At 37.2% G+C, this 19,100-nt stretch overlaps 2 protein-coding genes across 4 annotated transcripts; both read right to left on the minus strand.

Annotated features, from left to right (window-relative positions):
* Positions 1-1,101: 1,101 nt before the first annotated feature.
* Positions 1,102-4,694, minus strand: LOC128217741 (tripartite motif-containing protein 45-like). Of its 3 annotated transcripts, XM_052925097.1 has the most exons (3): positions 3,542-4,694; positions 3,352-3,416; positions 1,102-2,762 (listed from the first exon to the last, which is right to left on the minus strand). In XM_052925097.1, the coding sequence occupies exons 1-3, from the start codon at positions 4,467-4,469 to the stop codon at positions 2,715-2,717; spliced, it is 1,041 nt and encodes a 346-aa protein (XP_052781057.1). In that variant the 5' UTR covers positions 4,470-4,694; the 3' UTR covers positions 1,102-2,714. The 3 variants fall into 3 exon arrangements, with proteins under 3 accessions (XP_052781057.1, XP_052781058.1, XP_052781056.1); XM_052925098.1 differs by lacking the exon at positions 3,352-3,416 and having other exon boundaries at positions 3,471-4,694; XM_052925096.1 differs by lacking the exon at positions 3,352-3,416 and having other exon boundaries at positions 1,104-2,762; positions 3,542-4,683.
* A 9,821-nt stretch (positions 4,695-14,515) lies between these two features.
* LOC128218411 (proprotein convertase subtilisin/kexin type 5-like) lies at positions 14,516-19,083 on the minus strand. Its single transcript, XM_052926077.1, has 3 exons — positions 18,970-19,083; positions 15,786-17,519; positions 14,516-15,360 (listed from the first exon to the last, which is right to left on the minus strand). The coding sequence occupies exons 1-3, from the start codon at positions 19,009-19,011 to the stop codon at positions 15,283-15,285; spliced, it is 1,854 nt and encodes a 617-aa protein (XP_052782037.1). The 5' UTR covers positions 19,012-19,083; the 3' UTR covers positions 14,516-15,282.
* Between the last annotated feature and the right edge of the window lie 17 nt (positions 19,084-19,100).

Here is a 19,100-nt window from a genome sequence, read left to right on the forward strand (position 1 = left end):
GCCATATAACTTTTTGGAATAACAATGGAATTGTATATAGTCAACGATGTCAACGGGTTGAGTTTACCAGGGTATAACCCGCTATTGCATATGTTTAAAAAGATGCCCCGCATTTTTACACAAGCGTCGTCAACATTCGCAGAACGTGACAGGAAAGAGTCACACTTTAATCCGAGGTGAACATATTCTTTCGCGATGTGTACAATTTCATTCCCAAGGTTGAATCTGCGTATATCGTCATGGTTTACCTTATCATTGAAAACTAAGATAGAACATTTATTTGCATTATATTTGTATCGCCAGCGTTTTGAATATACGTTGCAAATGTCCGTTTGCTGTGTATGAGATGAGGAGCATGTCATCGGCCACCGTTGGGGATTTGGTTACTGGGAAACAGTCCGAGGTGTAGGGGCCATATATAACGCAGCTTGACATGCACGAATACATTTCAGCAAATGCTAGGAGCGAGGTAGGATCCAGCGAGCATTCTGTGAACAGTTTGTACAGGAGGCCCGAGTGCCACACCTTATCAAATGCTTTCCGACAGTCGAGAAATGCCACGTACACTTTGGAGCCATATTAACGTGCAAAGAAAATACTCTCTCTGAGGTTAAATGATGTCATATTACACCAAAGACCGTCCTGGAAACCACCCGTTGTTTATTAATATTGCACACAATGTTGTCACGGGTGCGGGTCAATAATACGTGTTCAAACAGCTTAAAGATAGTTGATATTAGTGTGAGACCATTGCTATCAGCGGGGATGGGATCAGGAAGTTATAGCACATTACCAATCGGCCACGGATTTGCTTTAAATACGAATGATTCAATTTTCGCTCTGCATGACTGAGGGCGTGTCTGTTCCGAAAATATCATAGTATGGGTGAAGTCTAAATTTGCTCATTTTGAAGATAGATTGAATACCATCCTTGATTACTTTTCACCGAGGGAAAACTTTTCACGCAAACGAAGGGTCTTTTATTAACGGTCGGAGTCAGTTTTCAACGTTAAAAATCCGCCGGTGAATAGACTTAACAAATTTCAATTAAGCAGATTGTGTTTTATAGTATAGGAAAACTAATAAAAGTGTAGTGACTAGACACACAGAATACTGCATATTTCATATGGTAACAAACATATCATATATGTTATGTGGCAAGAACATGTACATGTATCAGCATAAGTAAACAATAAAGTAGCCGCCTTATGAGTAAAACAAAGTGAAAAGATGTAAATCTAATTAATTCCCTGACCTTTGGAATAACAATAAGTTGATATAGAAATTGTAGCTGTTTTTAATTTCTTTAGATGGCCATGCCAAAAAATACAATCATGGCTGAATGAGCGAAATAATAAAGCTGTTAATTGGTTGGCTGACACGAAACAAATAAAAGCATGATATTAAACCGTTCAGTTCAAAGATTACTCTCCACTAAATAAAAGTATTTGTATCAATATTTTCATGTTGGTAAACAATTCCATTAATAACAAACATAACGCTTTTATCAACATCAACACCTTATCGAGTGTAATACGAATAACTGATTAGAACAACTAAAGCCTTAACAGTATCGCTTATGAAGGATTGCTAAAGACCAATGCAATAGTCTTAACCAGGCATTAAACTCATAAAATTATATGGTATAATGGCATATAATGTCAAAAAGGCATGTACTTGGTTCATATTGCATGGAATTGCTAGTTCTGTCTTTCTTGCGGTCATTTCAAAAAGATACCGCTTGAACCGATGGTCTTGAGTGTTGCCATCGCGCCACAAACGATTCGTATTAATACACATTATCGGTTATTTTTATACTTCGGTTGTGTTTTGAATCATGTTCCGAAGGATTGCTCCTTTTGTTTATCATCAAAATATTTAACCATGGCTACATTCTGTCGATTTCTTCAATTTCCCCTCGAATACTAGTATTATGTCACTTTTTCCACGTTCATCGTTGCTGATAAAAATCCGATTATGTTCGCGACAAACACACGTAGCAATAGGCTTTGCAATTTCGTCATTTTGTCCAAAAATTGTTTTCATGTTTCCACTCTTTGTTTCGAGAGCAACGATGCCGTTATTTTTCGTCGCACAAACCAAAAGAATATTCTCTCCAGCTCCGCATATATTACCTTGGGCACGTAGACTTTCACCGGAGAATGTGTTGATAACTTGAAGAGACATGTTTAGCTTTATAATCATGTTTGCCTTTTGATCAGATACGTATATAAACGACTGATTATATCCTGTTTCAACCCTTAAATGGTTAGGGTATTGGAATATTTGTGAATGCAAACTAGCGTTCGAAACAATTTCTAGTGTTTCTCCGTTCACATCAAGTATTTCTACTCTTGGCAGTTCCGTATATGAGACGATAAATCGTTCATCATAATATGCAATTCCCCGACAAGACCCATTTACAGTAAATCTATCCACTAAAATTAGTTCTTCTTGTGTGTCCACAATATGTATCTGTCTTTCCATCGGCAAAGTTACAGCAACTCTGTGACTTGGTACTATGCACGAATCCGATGGTTTTCCAGCGAGTTTGAGATGTGACATAAAAAGGTTAGTCTTGGTATTGAATAACTTTATACATGCATTTTCCTGATCTGTGGCTAAAAGCCTATCGTTTGGAAGGACCTGTAGACTATTCAGACAGCAAAACGACCAGTCGGATGGGATACTTGCGTTGATACCAGGCAGTTTTTTTACAAAAGGCAAAAGTTGACCACAAAAATCTTTCGCGTCATCACAATCTAAAATAAAAAAGTGTATACAATAAAACGGTGATCGTATATCGTATACATATTTATCTGTATGGATTTTTTTTCAGTAACCTACATAGTTGGAAAGGTCAATTTCAGACGTCATTCTCGGAAAATTAAGCATAATACATTAATGGCAAATAATTTGTAAAGGAGAGACGAAATGCTTTGGCAGAGCAAACAGTCTATAAAGGAAATAAGTAGGCCACTAAAGACCACGCCAGAAGGGTGGAGGGCTGGACGCGTAAATCTCTTATCGGGATTTGTAAAATGAGAACGAGGCTGTATTCACTATCGATTCAACCTTGCGACTGTCAACAGTTTAAGCACGTTTACGACATACAACAGTTTTAAAACATTTGCGACACACAACAGTGTTTAGCACATTTACAACAGTTTCAAAACCGATCTCTGCTGCTTTATAAATTACTTTATTCATGGAATAAAGGTGTTTTTTTACGTAAGCACGTGAATTCAAGAACATCAAAGATCTACATTAGTCTTTCTTACATTAAATAAATGCTCATATTCAATATAAAAATGTTAACAAGAATGATCATAAAGTAAACATTGAAATAACCTGTGAGATCTTCTGTGAACTGTTCCTTTGCTCTGCCAACCATAACCTTTTCGACCATATCTTTACTATTTGAAAAAAAAGTTTTATACATGTCGAGTTTAAAAATAATCATACCATACCAGTGTATACAAAGACGGATTTCAGGTTTTCATGTGCATCGATTAAACGTGAAGTGTCGGCATACACGTACCTGTGATCAAATCATGATCCGTAGTGTCAGTAAGAGCATCATCGTCATTATCATCTTCTTTAATCGATCCTAACGCGTTGTTTGTTGCAAGCATACTCTCTGACAATATGTCCCCTTTGAATCGGTATTTCTGTATTGTGTTTTCTTTGTTCATTCTATCTAATGCTAAACGTAACTTGGCAACTTCTTGCTTTGCGCGTTTAGCTTCAACATATAGCTGGGAACTGTTAACATTCTTAGAATGAAGTGTAGACTTAATTGAATTAATTGAACTTAATACACTCGGAATTCTTGCTTTTATGGTTGTTAATCGTGTCTCGTCTTTTGTTTTAATTTCTTCAATCTTGTCAATAAGTTTACGTTCGCTTTGTTCAATACGTTTAAATAAATTGAACTTGTAATCTTGTATAGCTTGTTTCTGCTGTGCTCCAAGGTGCTGAGCAGAGTGGATGGACTTTTCAAGAGCACTTTTAAAAAAATTGAACTCATAATCTAATGTTGTGATATCTCCGACAATTGACGTATATTCCACTCCATTTCTATAATCCTTGCAAGCATTTGGAATGTGTTCAACCTCGCAATTCCTATGTTCTCTAATTACGCAGTCGCCACACAGAAATGCCAGATGGGACGTGCAGTAGTATTTCACGAATTCGCTCGGGTGCCCACTGCATATTTCAGTACAAATACCTTCGTTGGAAAAATCTGAAACAATGGAGCTAGGCATTTCGGAATTTTCTAGAAGAGCGTGATGTCTTGTTATTCTTTGGTTCCTATGGACTTTTGCACAAACAAAACAAAGAAATTCTTCACAGCTGGTACAGAAAGCTTCCGGTTTCTCGTACTTTCTGTCTTGCGAACAAGGTGTACATCCTAAACATTCACTTTTCCTCGAAAAATTGCCTTCCCTCTTTCGTGAAACCTCCATTTTTATTTACTATAAGTATCCATTTTTTAAAGCAAACACAAAAAGCCAACGATCACAAACCAAACTGAGTTATGAATGAGGATTAACCGTCCTGTCTGTCGTATTAAAAAGTTGTAATCACTTCTTTCAATCAGGATTTACCGGTTATTGTAACACACTTCAGAGAAACAATGAATAAGCTCACTCCTCTTTTCCTTTCTTTTTTGCACCTGTGAAACAATACAATCTTGTTAAAGTAGTATTGCATAACATTAACATATTTCTACAGGATAAAACTTCGATATGAAATACAAGTAGACTTAAACTTGACGTTTTAAATTACTAATGGCCTTTAACTTCCGCAATTTATTCAAGTTAATAACTATTCAATAATTGTCATATTAAATAGAAGTTGATTCAAAATTTTCATACGTATTTTAAGGGATTTTTATTTACTCAATATAATACCTATCCCACTTTCTTTAGTCCTGTTTTGAAAGGTAATACATAGAGTAAAAACGCAGATCATGTTTATATAAAATGTAATTAAATGCTAGAAGCGTAACACGATCGACGTACATAAATTAGGCCAATTAAGCGCAACTGCTAGTTTATGGGCTGAGTAAATTTCAGAAATTGAATTTGCAAGATAGTCTACTATAATTGAAAGCAAAACACAAATAATTTAAACTGTCACTTTTAGCTGAAATATAAAACATGCATGTGTCTATTGTTGCTTTAAAATCAGTAGATATGCTTAGAACACAACCTACATTTTACACCAATGAAATTGCAGAACGGCAACCATTAAGACTAGTAGACTTATTATTTACCATTAAGAATTTCAACTTTCGCGCCTGTTAAAAAGTCCGCCTATTCTGCCAACCATCGGATACAAACTCCCTGCGTCAGACTTAGAGTTGACAATGTATCAGCCAGTGAGATTGTATTTTACGTCAGTTGGATGACATGCTGTGAATTCTTAATGGTTAAGAAGGACTCGCGATCGTTCGCTACGTTCAATCCGTCCAATCTTAATAATAAGAATTCACTCCATGTCATCTAACTATTACTTAAAGAAGTTTATGGTGCTTACTTAATCAAAAATGAAGTGCTTAAATTATGTTGTTTTTTCATTTCTTTATTCAATTCTTGCTAGGTTTGCAATGAGTCATATATGCACGTTTCAATAAAGTGGCATTAATCTTGCTTTGAATCCTATTTTTGCATACATTGTTTTTTACCTATTCTGCTCTGTCTTTTCACAACATTACGCTAATATTTCGATTTAACCAAACATGCAATGCTGAGTTGAAGAAGAGTCAAATCCATAAGATAAATATCATAATACTAAAAACTTGCTTAAAAGTGCACAGAACTGCCACCTTTTACCTTTTTAGCTGTACAACACTAACAGGTTAACTAGGTTATGGTTTGCGAATTCCACTTAATAAGTAACATACTAAATGGTTAACGTAATAAGATTCAGTTTATCAATTAGCTATAAATGCATTCCAGATTCAAGCAGTAACTTGTTAATTAGTTATGGTTTGCGAATTCCACTTAATAAGTAACATAATAACTGGTTAAGTGAAATTCGCAAATCATAGATAGATAACCAGTTGTTTAAATATATTTATAGATAAGTGGTAACAGGGACAAGCCAAGTCATAAAAACACATCTTTAGAGGAACAAGGCAATGGCCAAAACGACAAAGAACTAAGGAAACAAACGTACAGACGTCACATACACAAGTACAAATTACACAAACAGAACACACTTGCATCAAAATAGCTTTTAATACCGATAAATGTTGGGATTACCGCTTAGGAACGGTGAGTGAACCACGAGTTCACTGGACACGAGTTATTTTTATCTTTTTATTTTATTATATTTATTTATTTATTTATTTATTTTTTTTTTATTTTTTTTTTTTTAAACAAGTCTGTATAGCCATAACCTCGCGCTTGTGCCAACATATAATTAATTACAAAATTAAAAAATAAGCCTTAGAACGAATGTTTAGAGTAGTGTTGTGCCGATGATCGATTGTAATCGACAATTGATCGGAAAGGCCTATGTCGGCGAAAATTGATTATGAAGTTTGAACAATCGATTATAGGAACAAAGGACGTAACCGCTTCTGACTACCAGTAAAGATTTTGCCATGAAAATATGTTTTGTTTCTGGTTAAAGCTAGTTCAAGTTGTAATGTTAAAGTCTATGTTATCTAGTCATATATAATCAAGTTAGTACCGTATACAAATGTTTTTGGTAATGCAACTGCTAAAGGATTGGTTCTCAACTTCTCATGTTTGTGGTTTGAAAGTGATTTTTAAAACATTTTACCGTTTACTTCTTACCATGACTGTAAGCATTTAGTTTTCTCAATTTTCTGAAAGAAAATGTTCTTGTAAAACATACAGAATATTGAACTTTTGTTGTACTTGTAACTGACTAATTATTAAAAAGAAATTGATATCTTTTTTTATGTCTTTTGACACATGTAAACAATACTAAATGAAAAATGAAAGACAAAAATTAGAGCCTGGGGTCTCATGTTCGGAATAAGTGACTTTGTAAACACTAAAGGATAGTTGCGTTCTGAATAAATATTGTAATTTATACAAAGAAATGTATAAACACTATTGTAAGGGAACATTGGTGCTTAAAACTGGTGCATGTACTGTATCTGTATGCCTTAAATATGATGACCAAAGATAATTTAAATAATAAGTAAATCGATTAATAATCGATCATTGCTCGGTTTCATAAAACAATTGTCGACAGTAATGTTTCTGTCCGATTCCCGACACTAGTTTAAAGGTACAAGGTAGGGCACCATACACAATCGCATAAACACAATTATACAACACATGCATCAAAATAGTAAATGATTGGTCTACCGCCTTGGAACAGACAGTGAAGTACTGTCGTATTTCACTGGAACACGACTTAAACAAGTCAATATGCGTATGACATCAAACATGTCCAATTATTTATTAATGATTTAAAAAAAAAAGAAAGATATATAAGCATTATCGTAGCTAGCGTGAGTATGGAAACAATAGAGAATAAAATAAAACTAGTTTTCAGTTGCTCAATTATCACAAAAACACTTCAGTAAACTATTTTTAGCCACCTTATCTATAAGCAGGGCATGATTCCAAATTACGAATTTCCTCCTTTTTGAAGGCGCGATCTCTCATGTATAATATTTATAAACTTTTTATTTTCCAACAACAGAATTGTTTTAAAAATGACACTTTGAATAAACCAATTTTATGTTATTGGTAAAAAGTTCTTATATTGAACATTTAAAAACGTTTATTTTGCAGGAAGCACCTTTGTTTAAATAAAAAAGCACTAATACATTCATGGTTCTGGTGAAGTTCGTAGATTGCCATTGTTTATATATTATTTTTGTAATTGTATGAGATATTTTTGCAAATTATTGCGACTTCCAAAAACTAGGTATCCCGTATCAATTGCAAGTTAATACTTAAGACTTTAGATGAACTTGGACGAAGTCGTTGGGTTACAAATGTTAAAGCTATGAATATATATGGATATTTCAAGACGTTGGGGATGAAAATTTATTCCTTAATATCAGAGACTTACTGTTTGCTTTAATCTTAACTGGCACGAGTCTACACAATGCAATTGCGTGTGTGTGTTTGTGTGTGTGCGTGCGTGTGTGTGTGTGTGTGTGTGCGTGTGTGCGTGTGTGCGTGTGTGTGTGCGTGCGTGCGTGCGTGCGTGTGTGCGTGCTTGTCAAAATGATAAGAATACTATTGTTTTAGACTGTGAATACCATGTTTTTTTTTAAATGTAAAATGTATAGTTATGCATGCCAACAATACACTTTAATTGGTATTCTAATCGCACATATTTGAATGACTTCTTTACTCTTTTGCAATTAACCCACCCGAAAAATCAGTATCATTACGTTTTATAGTTAAAGGGAAGTAATCATGTTTAATACTTAAAACTTGCTTGTATTGATACATTCCCATGACGCAATTAATGTATTTTTGCTGCATACTATTATTTTGGGCCGATGGTTTTTTTCATAACCAATTACACTATTGACTTGACTTGAAATACAGAACATTGTCAAATACGTATACTAAAAGTGATTATATAGCAGACCTTTACTTGAGTTAAAACTTAGATATAACGAATTAAACTCAATTGTCTTTTTAGATACCGTTCAATAACTTTCTTCCTAAAATATCGATAATACGCATTCTCATGTTACATGTCGTCACCTTAGTTCAATAACTCAATAACTGCATATAGATATAGAAACATATATTGAGTTATTGCACTAAGGTGACGATGTAATATGAATGTGATTGCTTATATATTGTAAAGTTCTGCTTCTTGTATATATTATTGGTTTTTGTTAAATTGCTATGCATAATCTTTGCCTATAATGGCTGCCCGCATGCATGGAGGATACAAAGAGATAAGTTTCAGGTTTCAAGCTTATTTGCGCATATTATAATGGTTTGCCTGTATTCCATAATTGGGGATACATTTTTCAATCGATTTACAACCTCGAGACAATAATTAGAAAGCACATTCGTTCTTTTTGCCTAAATGTTTATATCGTAAAACATACATGTGTATTTGGTCATGTCGACTTCGTCTAGTTTTTTAACATTGCTACCTTAATCTTTAAGCTACTATAATAAATATAGAACTAAAGTTGTTTTAACCTTAAGATCATGCAGATTCAAATCTAGATGTTCTCTTTCGTCTAGCTTTCTTAGATTTGCACTCTATAAATACCAATTCAATGTTTTTTCCCTTTCTATTGTGATACAAAAGTATTCTCTGTGTAAACAGGTGATATGCATATACAATGTATATATATTCTGTGCATATATGTACTCGTATATCCTTCAATGTCATTCATTGATGTCTATGATGTTCTTGCTCTGTAAATAAGCAAGTGTATATTTTGTTTCTCTATGTTTCATTAAAATTGTTATTTCTCCCGTATACAATATAAAAATTATGTTATGTTCGCCGATTAAGGAGGACAATAAAAGCTCCATTCTCCATTAATTGGTATGTTAGTGGCAAATGTATTGCAAAACAAATATTCTGTTTTGAGACCAGGGCCCTGCTTTAAAATATAGCGTAAATTTCCATGCGTTACCTCGTTTTTTTATGTAAACTGCATTTCATTAAAACTATCACAAGGACATTTATCGCATCAAAACTGCCATGATGTTTTAGGGTGTACCTGAGCACTCTTGACCAGTGCAAGGTTTACAAATTAATACATGTACTAAGATATCTTATTGAAACTGGCCCAAAAGCGTATTTTGTAACAATGAATGTGCATTGGCGTGTGCTAACAACAGTTAATAATATATACAAAATCAAACAGTTAATAATATATACAAAATCAAACAGTAAATAATATATACAAACTCAAACAGTTAATAATATATACACAATCAAACAGGCACCGATTGCTTTACCAATACTTTTGACTTTTAAACGAAATGAATATTATTAAAGAAATACTTCAAAATCGTTTATTTCAGTAAAACAGATATTTCTCTGACAAATGTTGATTTGTTCTAGTTTCAAACATGTTTGTGCATGAATAAGAGTTCGAGAGGGTTTAAAGAGTTGTCAGCATGACATGCACGGTACCGAAAAATATGAATTTGCTTTAATAGACACTATCAGGTATGGTATACGTCAACACAATGTGCGCTCTCTATAGGCGGTGTACTATAGGTGGTGGTCTGGAGTTCCTCCCCCTTACACTATCATGGTCTGGAGTTCCTCCCCTTTACAGTATCGTGGTCTGGAGTCCTCCCCCTACACTTTCGTGGTCTGGAGTACCCCCTTACATTATCGTGATCCCTCCACCCCGTTACACTATCGTGGTCTGGAGTTACTCCCCCTTACACTATCGTGGTCTGGAGTCCCCCTTTACACTATCGTGGTCTGGAGTCCCCCTCCCTTACACTATCGTGGTCTGGAGCCCCCCTTACACTATCGTGGTCTGGAGTCCCCCCTTACACTATCGTGGTCTGCAGTCCCCCCTAACACTATCGTGGTCTGCAGTCCCCCCTTACACTATCGTGGTCTGGAGTTCCCCCTTACACTATCGTGGTCTGGAGTCCCCCCTTATACTATCGTGGTCTGCATCCCCCCTAACACTATCGTGGTCTGCAGTTCCCCCTTACACTATCGTGGTCTGGAGCCCCCTCCCTTACACTATCGTGGTCTGGAGTCTTTCCCCTTACACTATCTTTGTCTGGAGTCCCCGCCTTACACTATCGTGGTTTGGAGTCCCCCCTTACACTATCGTGGTCTGGAGTTCCTCCCCTTACACTATCGTGGTCTGGAGTCCCCCCTTACACTATCGTGGTCTAGAGTTCCTCCCCCTTACACTATCGTGGTCTGGAGTCCCCGCCTTACACTATCGTGGTTTGGAGTCCCCCCTTACGCTATCGTGGTCTGGAGTTCCTCACCCTTACACTATCGTGGTCTGGAGTCCCCCCTTGCACTATCGTGGTCTGGAGTCTCCCCCTAACACTATCGTGGTCTGGAGTCCCCTTAACACTATCGTTGTCTGGAGTCCTCGCCTTACATTATCGTGGTTTGGAGTCCCCCCTTACACTATCGTGGTCTGGAGTTCCTCCCCCTTATACTATCGTGGTCTGGAGTCCCCCCTTACACTATCGTGGTCTGGAGTCCCCGTCTTACACTATTGTGGTTTGGAGTTCCCCTTTACACTATTGTGGTCTTGAGTCCCCCCTTTCATTATCGTGATCTTGAGCCCCCCTTACACTATCGTGGTCTAGAGAACCTCACCCTTACACTATCGTGGTCTGGAGCCCGCCCCCTCCCTTACACTATCGTGGTCTGGAGCCCCCCCTCCCTCCCTTACACTATTGTGGTCTGGAGTCCCCCCCCCTTAACTATCGTGGTCTGGAGTCCCCCTCCCTTAAACTATCGTGGTCTGGAGTCTCCCCCCTTACACTATCGAGGTCTGGAGTCTCCCCCTTACACTATCGTGGTTTGGAGTTCCCGTCTTACACTATCATGGTCAGGAGTACCCACCCCCTAACATTATCGTGGTCTTGAGTCCCCCCTTACACTATCATGGTCTGGATTCCTCCCCATTACACTATCGTGGTCTGGAGTCCCCCCTTACGCTATCGTGGTCTGGAGTCCCCCCTTACACTATCGTGGTTTGGAGTCTATCCCCTTACACAATCGTGGTTTTGAGTCCCCCCTTACACTATCGTGGTCTGGAGTCTATCCCTTTACACTATCGTGGTTTGGAGTTCCCCCTTACACTATCGTGGTCTGGAGTTTACCCTCTTACATTATCGTGGTCTTGAGTATCCCCCTTACACTATCGTGGTCTGGAGTTCCCCCCTCCCTTACACTATCGTGGTTTGGAGTCCCCACCTTACACTATCGTGGTATGGAGTTCCTCCCCCTTACGCTATCGTGGTCTGGAGTCTACCCTCTTACACTATCGTAGTCTGGAGTCTACCCCTTACACTATCGTGGGCTGGAGTTCCCCCCTTACACTATCGTGTTCTGGAGTCCCCCCATACACTATCGTGGTATATAGTGCCCCATAACACTATTGTGGTCTGGAGTTCCCCCTTATACTTTCGTGGTCTGGAGTTCCCCCTTACGCTATCGTGGTCTGGAGTCCCCCCTTACGCTATCGTTGTCTGGAGTTCCTCCCCCTTACACTATCGTGGTCTGGAGTTCCTCCCCCTTACACTATCGTGGTCTGGAGTCCCCGCCTTACACTATCGTGGTCTGGAGTTCCTCCCCCTTACACTATCGAGGTCTGGAGTCCCCCCTTACACTATCGTGGTCTGGAGTTTCCCCTTATACTATCGTGGTCTGGAGTTCCCACTTACGCTATCGTGGTCTGGAGTCCCCCCTTACGCTATCGTTGTCTGGAGTTCCTCCTCCTTACACTATCGTTGTCTGGAGTTCCCCCTTACGCTATCGTGGTCTGGAGGTCCTCCTCCTTACACTATCATTATCTGGAGTTTCCCCTTACGCTTTCGTTGTCTGGAGTTCCTCCCCCTTACGCTATCGATGTCTGGAGTTCCTCCCCGTTACACTATCGTGATCTGGAGTCCCCCCTTACACTATCGTGGTCTGGAGTTCCCCCTTATACTATCGTGGTCTGGAGTTCTCCCTTACGCTATCGTGGTCTGGAGTCCCCCCTTACGCTATCGTTGTCTGGAGTTCCTCCCCCTTACACTATCGTGGTCTGGAGTTCCTCCCCCTTACACTATCGTGGTCTGGAGTCCCCCCTTACACAATCGTGGTCTGGAGTTCCTCCCCTTACACTATCGTGGTCTGGATTCCCCCTCCCTTAAACTATCGTGGGCTGGAGTTCCCCCCTTACACTATCGTGTTCTGGAGTCCCCCCATACACTATCGTGGTCTGTAGTCCCCCCTTACACTATTGTGGTCTGGAGTTCCCCCTTATACTTTCGTGGTCTGGAGTTCCCCCTTACGCTATCGTGGTCTGGAGTCCCCCCTTACGCTATCGTTGTCTGGAGTTCCTCCCCCTTACACTATCGTGGTCTGGAGTTCCTCCCCCTAACACTATCGTGGTCTGGAGTCCCCCCTTACACTATCGTGGTCTGGAGTCCCCCCTTACACTATCGTGGTCTGGAGTTTCCCCTTTTACTATCGTGGTCTGGAGTTCCCACTTACGCTATCGTGGTCTGGAGACCCCCCTTACGCTATCGTTGTCTGGAGTTCCTCCTCCTTACACTATCGTTGTCTGGAGTTCCCCCTTACGCTATCGTGGTCTGGAGGTCCTCCTCCTTACACTATCATTATCTGGAGTTTCCCCTTACGCTATCGTTGTCTGAAGTTCCTCCCCCTTCCGCTATCGTTGTCTGGAGTTCCTCCCCGTTACACTATCGTGGTCTGGAGTCCCCCCTTACACTATCGTGGTCTGGAGTTCCCCCTTATACTATCGTGGTCTGGAGTTTTCCCTTATACTATCGTGGTCTGGAGTCCTCCCTTACGCTATCGTTGTCTGGAGTTCCTCCCCCTTACGCTATCGTTGTCTGGAGTTCCTCCCCCTTACACTATCGTGGTCTGGAGTTCCTCCTCCTTACATTATCGTGGTTTGGAGTTCCTCCTCCTTACACTATCAAGGTCTGGAGTTTCCCCTTACGCTTTCGTGGTCTGGAGTTCCTCCTCCTTACACTATCGTTGTCTGGAGTTTCCCCTTACGCTATCGTTGTCTGGAGTTTTTCCTAGTTACACTATCGTTGTCTGGAGTTCCCCCTTACGCTATCGTGGTCTGGAGTCCCCCCTTACGCTATTGTGGTCTGGAGTTCCTCCCCCTTACACTATCGTTGTCTGGAGTTCCTCTCCCTTACACTATCGTTGTCGGTATGGACTACCAGTAAGCATATTTCGCAACAATCTATTACGAGAATAAATGTGTATGTCATAACAATAAGTATATAGTTATGGCAGGAAATAAACTATTTTTCATGTATATTTTTGTGATGTAATATCTTATTAAAAACAAGACGTTGATTTCAATTTGCTGAAATGTTCGCTACTGTTGGTACTGAACATTTTATATACACAATATTATGAAAATGTACTTAAGACACACGCAAGTTATCAATTGTTATTGTTACCATCATGATATTTGCAGAACATAGTTTCAATGTTGCTATTTATTGTAATAAATCGATTATCATTTTCTTTCTTTTTTCATAGCAAGAGAAATCTTTTTAAATAGTTAATCTTGTATATGCACGTACTACACAAAGTCATTGAGACGGTATACATACTAGGGCGTATTTTTAATAACTCTTTCTTGATTTTATGGTATTTTTGATGTAGCAAACTTTTCTTTCAGGCGTTGCTGCAAGTATAGAAATATTGTTTTAAAGTGGGAATATGTTTTTTTTAAACATTACGAACAATATGTAAACTGGATGAAATATTTTCATAACTAAGAACGAAAGGAGGTACAATTTTATATTGGAACTTTTTATTCAATAAATCACTCGCTCAAAATGCAGACATACATGTTTCTGAGCTGAAACAATAGCAATGTTTCAATTCAATTTCAACCTCTTTCTTTATATTATCAGCGGACCAGCACACGGTGGTACCATCGTCAAACACGTTTTGACCACTTAAAAATTAAACCTGCACACGACTGAACGGTGCAAATGTTCTATACAATGGAACTATAAAATGTTCGAGACCGTATATTTTTAAAGATATTTGATAATATTTTTTATTGACGAACATATACTACTTTACGTTTGCCATCGTATACCTCTGGTTAACTATGATAGGTCGCTAAGAAAAAAAAACAGTTAGAAATTCCGAAAAATCACCTACATTATAACTATATGTTTTAATAGGAGATTTAAATATACGCCTTTGGTATAACGCATAATGAATCATGTATTTGTGATTTAATTTCATACATAAAGTTGTTTTCACAGTCTTTGACCGATACCTATGTGCGAGAAAAAAATCTTATAACGCACATCTGTAACCAATAACAAGGGATTGTTGGTTTCCGACCGACCTAGAAGAACTATTGACTCGAACAGTATTTAAGTAAAAGCTTTGAGAAAAGTTAATGGTAATACACTGTCAGAGGAATAGAAGCATGATCAACGACGATATTTTGATATTTGTATAATGTTCGTTGTTTTGAAGGTTGTGTCCCTTGTCTGTTTGGCTTTGATCAGTTTGCGCTAAAACAGGCTTTTGGCTATTGGGCGAGTCCCTGTAGTTTGCATAGCCTCTTATAGATCCTACTTAAAGTCTTGTTTCGAACACTTTAATGCCAATTACTTGCTGCTCTTCAAATGGAATATCAGCATTTTTTATCTCTGCCTGGAATGTTAATAAATTTTATAATAAACAGCTGACCATATGAAATAAAAATCAGTTTCGGTGTATTCTTGAAAGGAATATGTTCCACAAATAACTAGTTCCTGATAGCCCCATAAACAATTAAGTTATTTTTTATGCTTGGTGACCCCATGTAAGTGCGCTTTCAAGGTATTTGCTCGATTGTTTTCATTGTGTAAGATAATAACAAAAAGTAAATTTTACGTAAAGCAAATACTGCTCATTATTTCGACTTAAACTGGACTCACTATGACATTTTCATTTTTTGTACAGCACGGATATGCACAGGGAATCGTATTCGAACGTTTTTCAATTTCAATTTATCTCCAAACAATTACCATAACAGAAAATGTTTTATGGATCTACAATAAAACATTTATATTTCGTAAAACAATAGTTTCACCTACCGGTATTGAAAAGCATGCATACATGAAATACATGTATTTCTGGATGAGTTTTCGGTAGCATATTCCAACGACAAATGACAACAAAAGTGATGTTACCAATATTATAATGGAAGTTTTCTTCTTGTAGCAACGAATCCAAAGGAAGTCTATGAACAAATATCCGTCTGGACAATACTTTAAGCACCTTCCATCGTAATTTATCATAACTGTCTCGTTACAAGCTTGTACATTTATACATTTGACGCTAACTGAATCCTCACAGTTTTCGCAAGAATAATCAGCAAGCGCGCCTTCTTCTCTACAATTCTTGACACATTTGTTATTCAGTTCGAAAGGCTTCTCAATTGGACATTTGGAGCATTTATTGTGGATCGCATGTGCCTTGTCTTCCGGGCATTTGTCTACGCATACTTTGTCGTTGATAAACTTAGTTGGACATTCATCAACGCATTGAGCATATAGGTCTCCATTGAGAGTAAATTTAGCACAACCAACACATTTTCCTTCCAAAACATGGTTTGCCTCAGACGGACAGGACGGTAAACAACTTCCATTAAAATAAAATGTTTGGTCCACACATGTGTCTGCGCATGTATCTGCTTTTATCTCAGTGGTATAGAAGGAGAAACCTGATTTTCCATATACGCTTCCCATCTTCCCTTTTTCTTTCACCCATTTATGATATTGAACAGTTATTCCACCCGACTGTAACAAAGGCACCGATGCTGGACATGTTGTAAAACAGGACCTGTTCCACGCAATTAGGGGGTGCGAACAAAATTTTACACAAGTTTGATTAAAAATAAATTCATTTTCTGGACAAGAGTCCTTGCAAAATAAATATTCAAAAAAGTCCGCCTCTGGAATCCAACCGCATTCAGGCTCTGTAATGTTGCATGTGAGCCGAGGTGTAACGACCACAATTATATTTTGATCTGGTGGACACACTTTGACACATGTCCTATTCATTAATAACGGCATATCGGCAGGGCATTTGTCTACACAAGTCTTGTTGTATACAACCAATTCCTGGTTACATTCATTTACACATTCATATTCTTCTTCTTTCCCCGCTAAATACTTCTTTATTTGAACTAATTCTGAGCAGTTGGTAACACAAGTTTTATTTTCAAGATAAGGTCTGTCTTCTGGACATTTGCAGGCTGAAAGTATTGAGTGATCATTGCATTCTTGAAAGCATTGACCATTTGAGACAATAGTATGAGAATCTGGACAACTATCCATGCACTTTTTGTTTAAATGTACCATTTTGATGGGACAGTTTGTCACACAGTAACCATCTGAAATGAATGATTCACACTCGCGTATACACTGTGAATAGTAGATATTGGTATTGTTTAACAAAAACTGTTTATCAGCGGGACATTTGGAAACACAACGATGGTGAGTATCTTTAATGTCTAAATACATTTGAGACGATGGGCAACGTACGAGACATTCATTGTTGAAAATAACCTCACCATTGTAACAATTATATATGCACATCTTTTCGATAAACACTTCTTTTCCGAAAGTCTTCAATGTTTCTTGATACGGATAGCCATCTGGACAAGATGGAATACACTCTCGAGCTTCGTCAACAAAGTCTTCCCCACAGTCAAATACACAAGTTTTGTTCCTGATATAAAATGGTTCAGGACATTTCGAAACGCAACCTGCATCTGAAGCAAACGGTTTGTGATCGGGGCACTGCGTTGCACATAGCGGGAGAACCTGGCATAGACAATAGTATAACTATAAACATGATACGATACTCATCGAAACTCGTTTATACACAAATGAAAGCTTTCGATATGAAGTTAAGCATCGTCAAATGGTTATTCACTATTGTAACAAAAGAGTGGACTTCATAGCCATAGCAACATTTAAACGACACGTTTAGCATATCATTTAACATAACATAACAGAACAAAACGTTTATTATGCATAAACATTAACATGTTCGTAGCCAAATGCACACACACACACACACACACACACACATATATATATATATATATATATATATATATATATATATATATATATATATATATATATATATATATATATATATATATATATATATTCACGGCGGCAACATAAAACATTATTGACTTTATGTTCTATGAGAAGAGCATAAATTCAAGAACAAATATAAATATAGCTATTCAAATAATAATCAGCAATAATTAAATTAAATAAAAGAACGTTTGCGCTTTCCTGTGGCAATAAAAATAATTAAGCTAGTCTTCTTAACAATGCTGCATTTTCAAAACTTACATAGTTTTTTCTTGGTTGGCCAATGACAAAAAGATCGTTGTAAGCACATTATTTGTCTAATATCTGTATAAAATGGACATACAATAATAAAATGAAATTCATCTTCAATCATATTCAAATTGCAATCTATATAATTATATATACAGTTTGTATATTGTCTAGGTATATTTCTAAATCTGCCTTCTTCTACGGCTATTTTTTATGTTGAACATCGCACTCTACTATGCGATACTCTATGGAAATCGTTAGTGACACTATCGAGATATCTTTCTTAAAAATCTTGTTTTTATATTTTTATAAGTACAAAGTTTGGACGAATCTTTTAAAGTCACAAACCATTTCTGCATGCGCTGATCGTAGATCATATAATCTTTCAATAACATTTGAAAACTGTAACTTAGTGACTCACATACCAAAGGTAATTAAATCCTAAATCATTTAACAATTTTTCAACATCAGACCACCATGAGCTGTTTATATTTAGTGAACTACAGTATCTAAAACATCTTGATAACAGGTTATCATTTGAATTTACCCAACTCACTATCAACAGTAGCATTAGTTTTTTGACATCTAACATTTCGTTATTGTTTTATAGAGTTTAGCAACAGGTGAACAGTATTATATGGTACAGATGAAAAAATAAGGGTGACATTTATGCAAAAATTAGGTTTATTTATAAATGAAAAACATACATATAGAGTCACTATTTGAATTAAACTTTGTTAAAGAGATCAAGAAGTGACAAGGCACATACTTTACAGATTGCTAGTGCCATTTTCGTAAATAAAGTTAACATAAAATTGTGATCAAATTTGTCCCGTATACATATATTCCTTAAAAATGCATTACTATATATCTTAAGCTTAAGCTGCTCCTAAATATTTATTCTGCTACTTACACAAAAAGATAATTTAATAATCCAATAAAGCCTGCTCTCCATGTTTAATTTGATTTAAAACATGCCTTAAACGTCTTTTTAAAAGAGTATAAAAGAAGATCGTTTATGTTAACCACAAAACTTCAACCACT

This window comes from Mya arenaria, chromosome 14, assembly GCF_026914265.1.
Source record: "Mya arenaria isolate MELC-2E11 chromosome 14, ASM2691426v1".
Classification (NCBI taxonomy): domain Eukaryota; kingdom Metazoa; phylum Mollusca; class Bivalvia; order Myida; family Myidae; genus Mya; species Mya arenaria.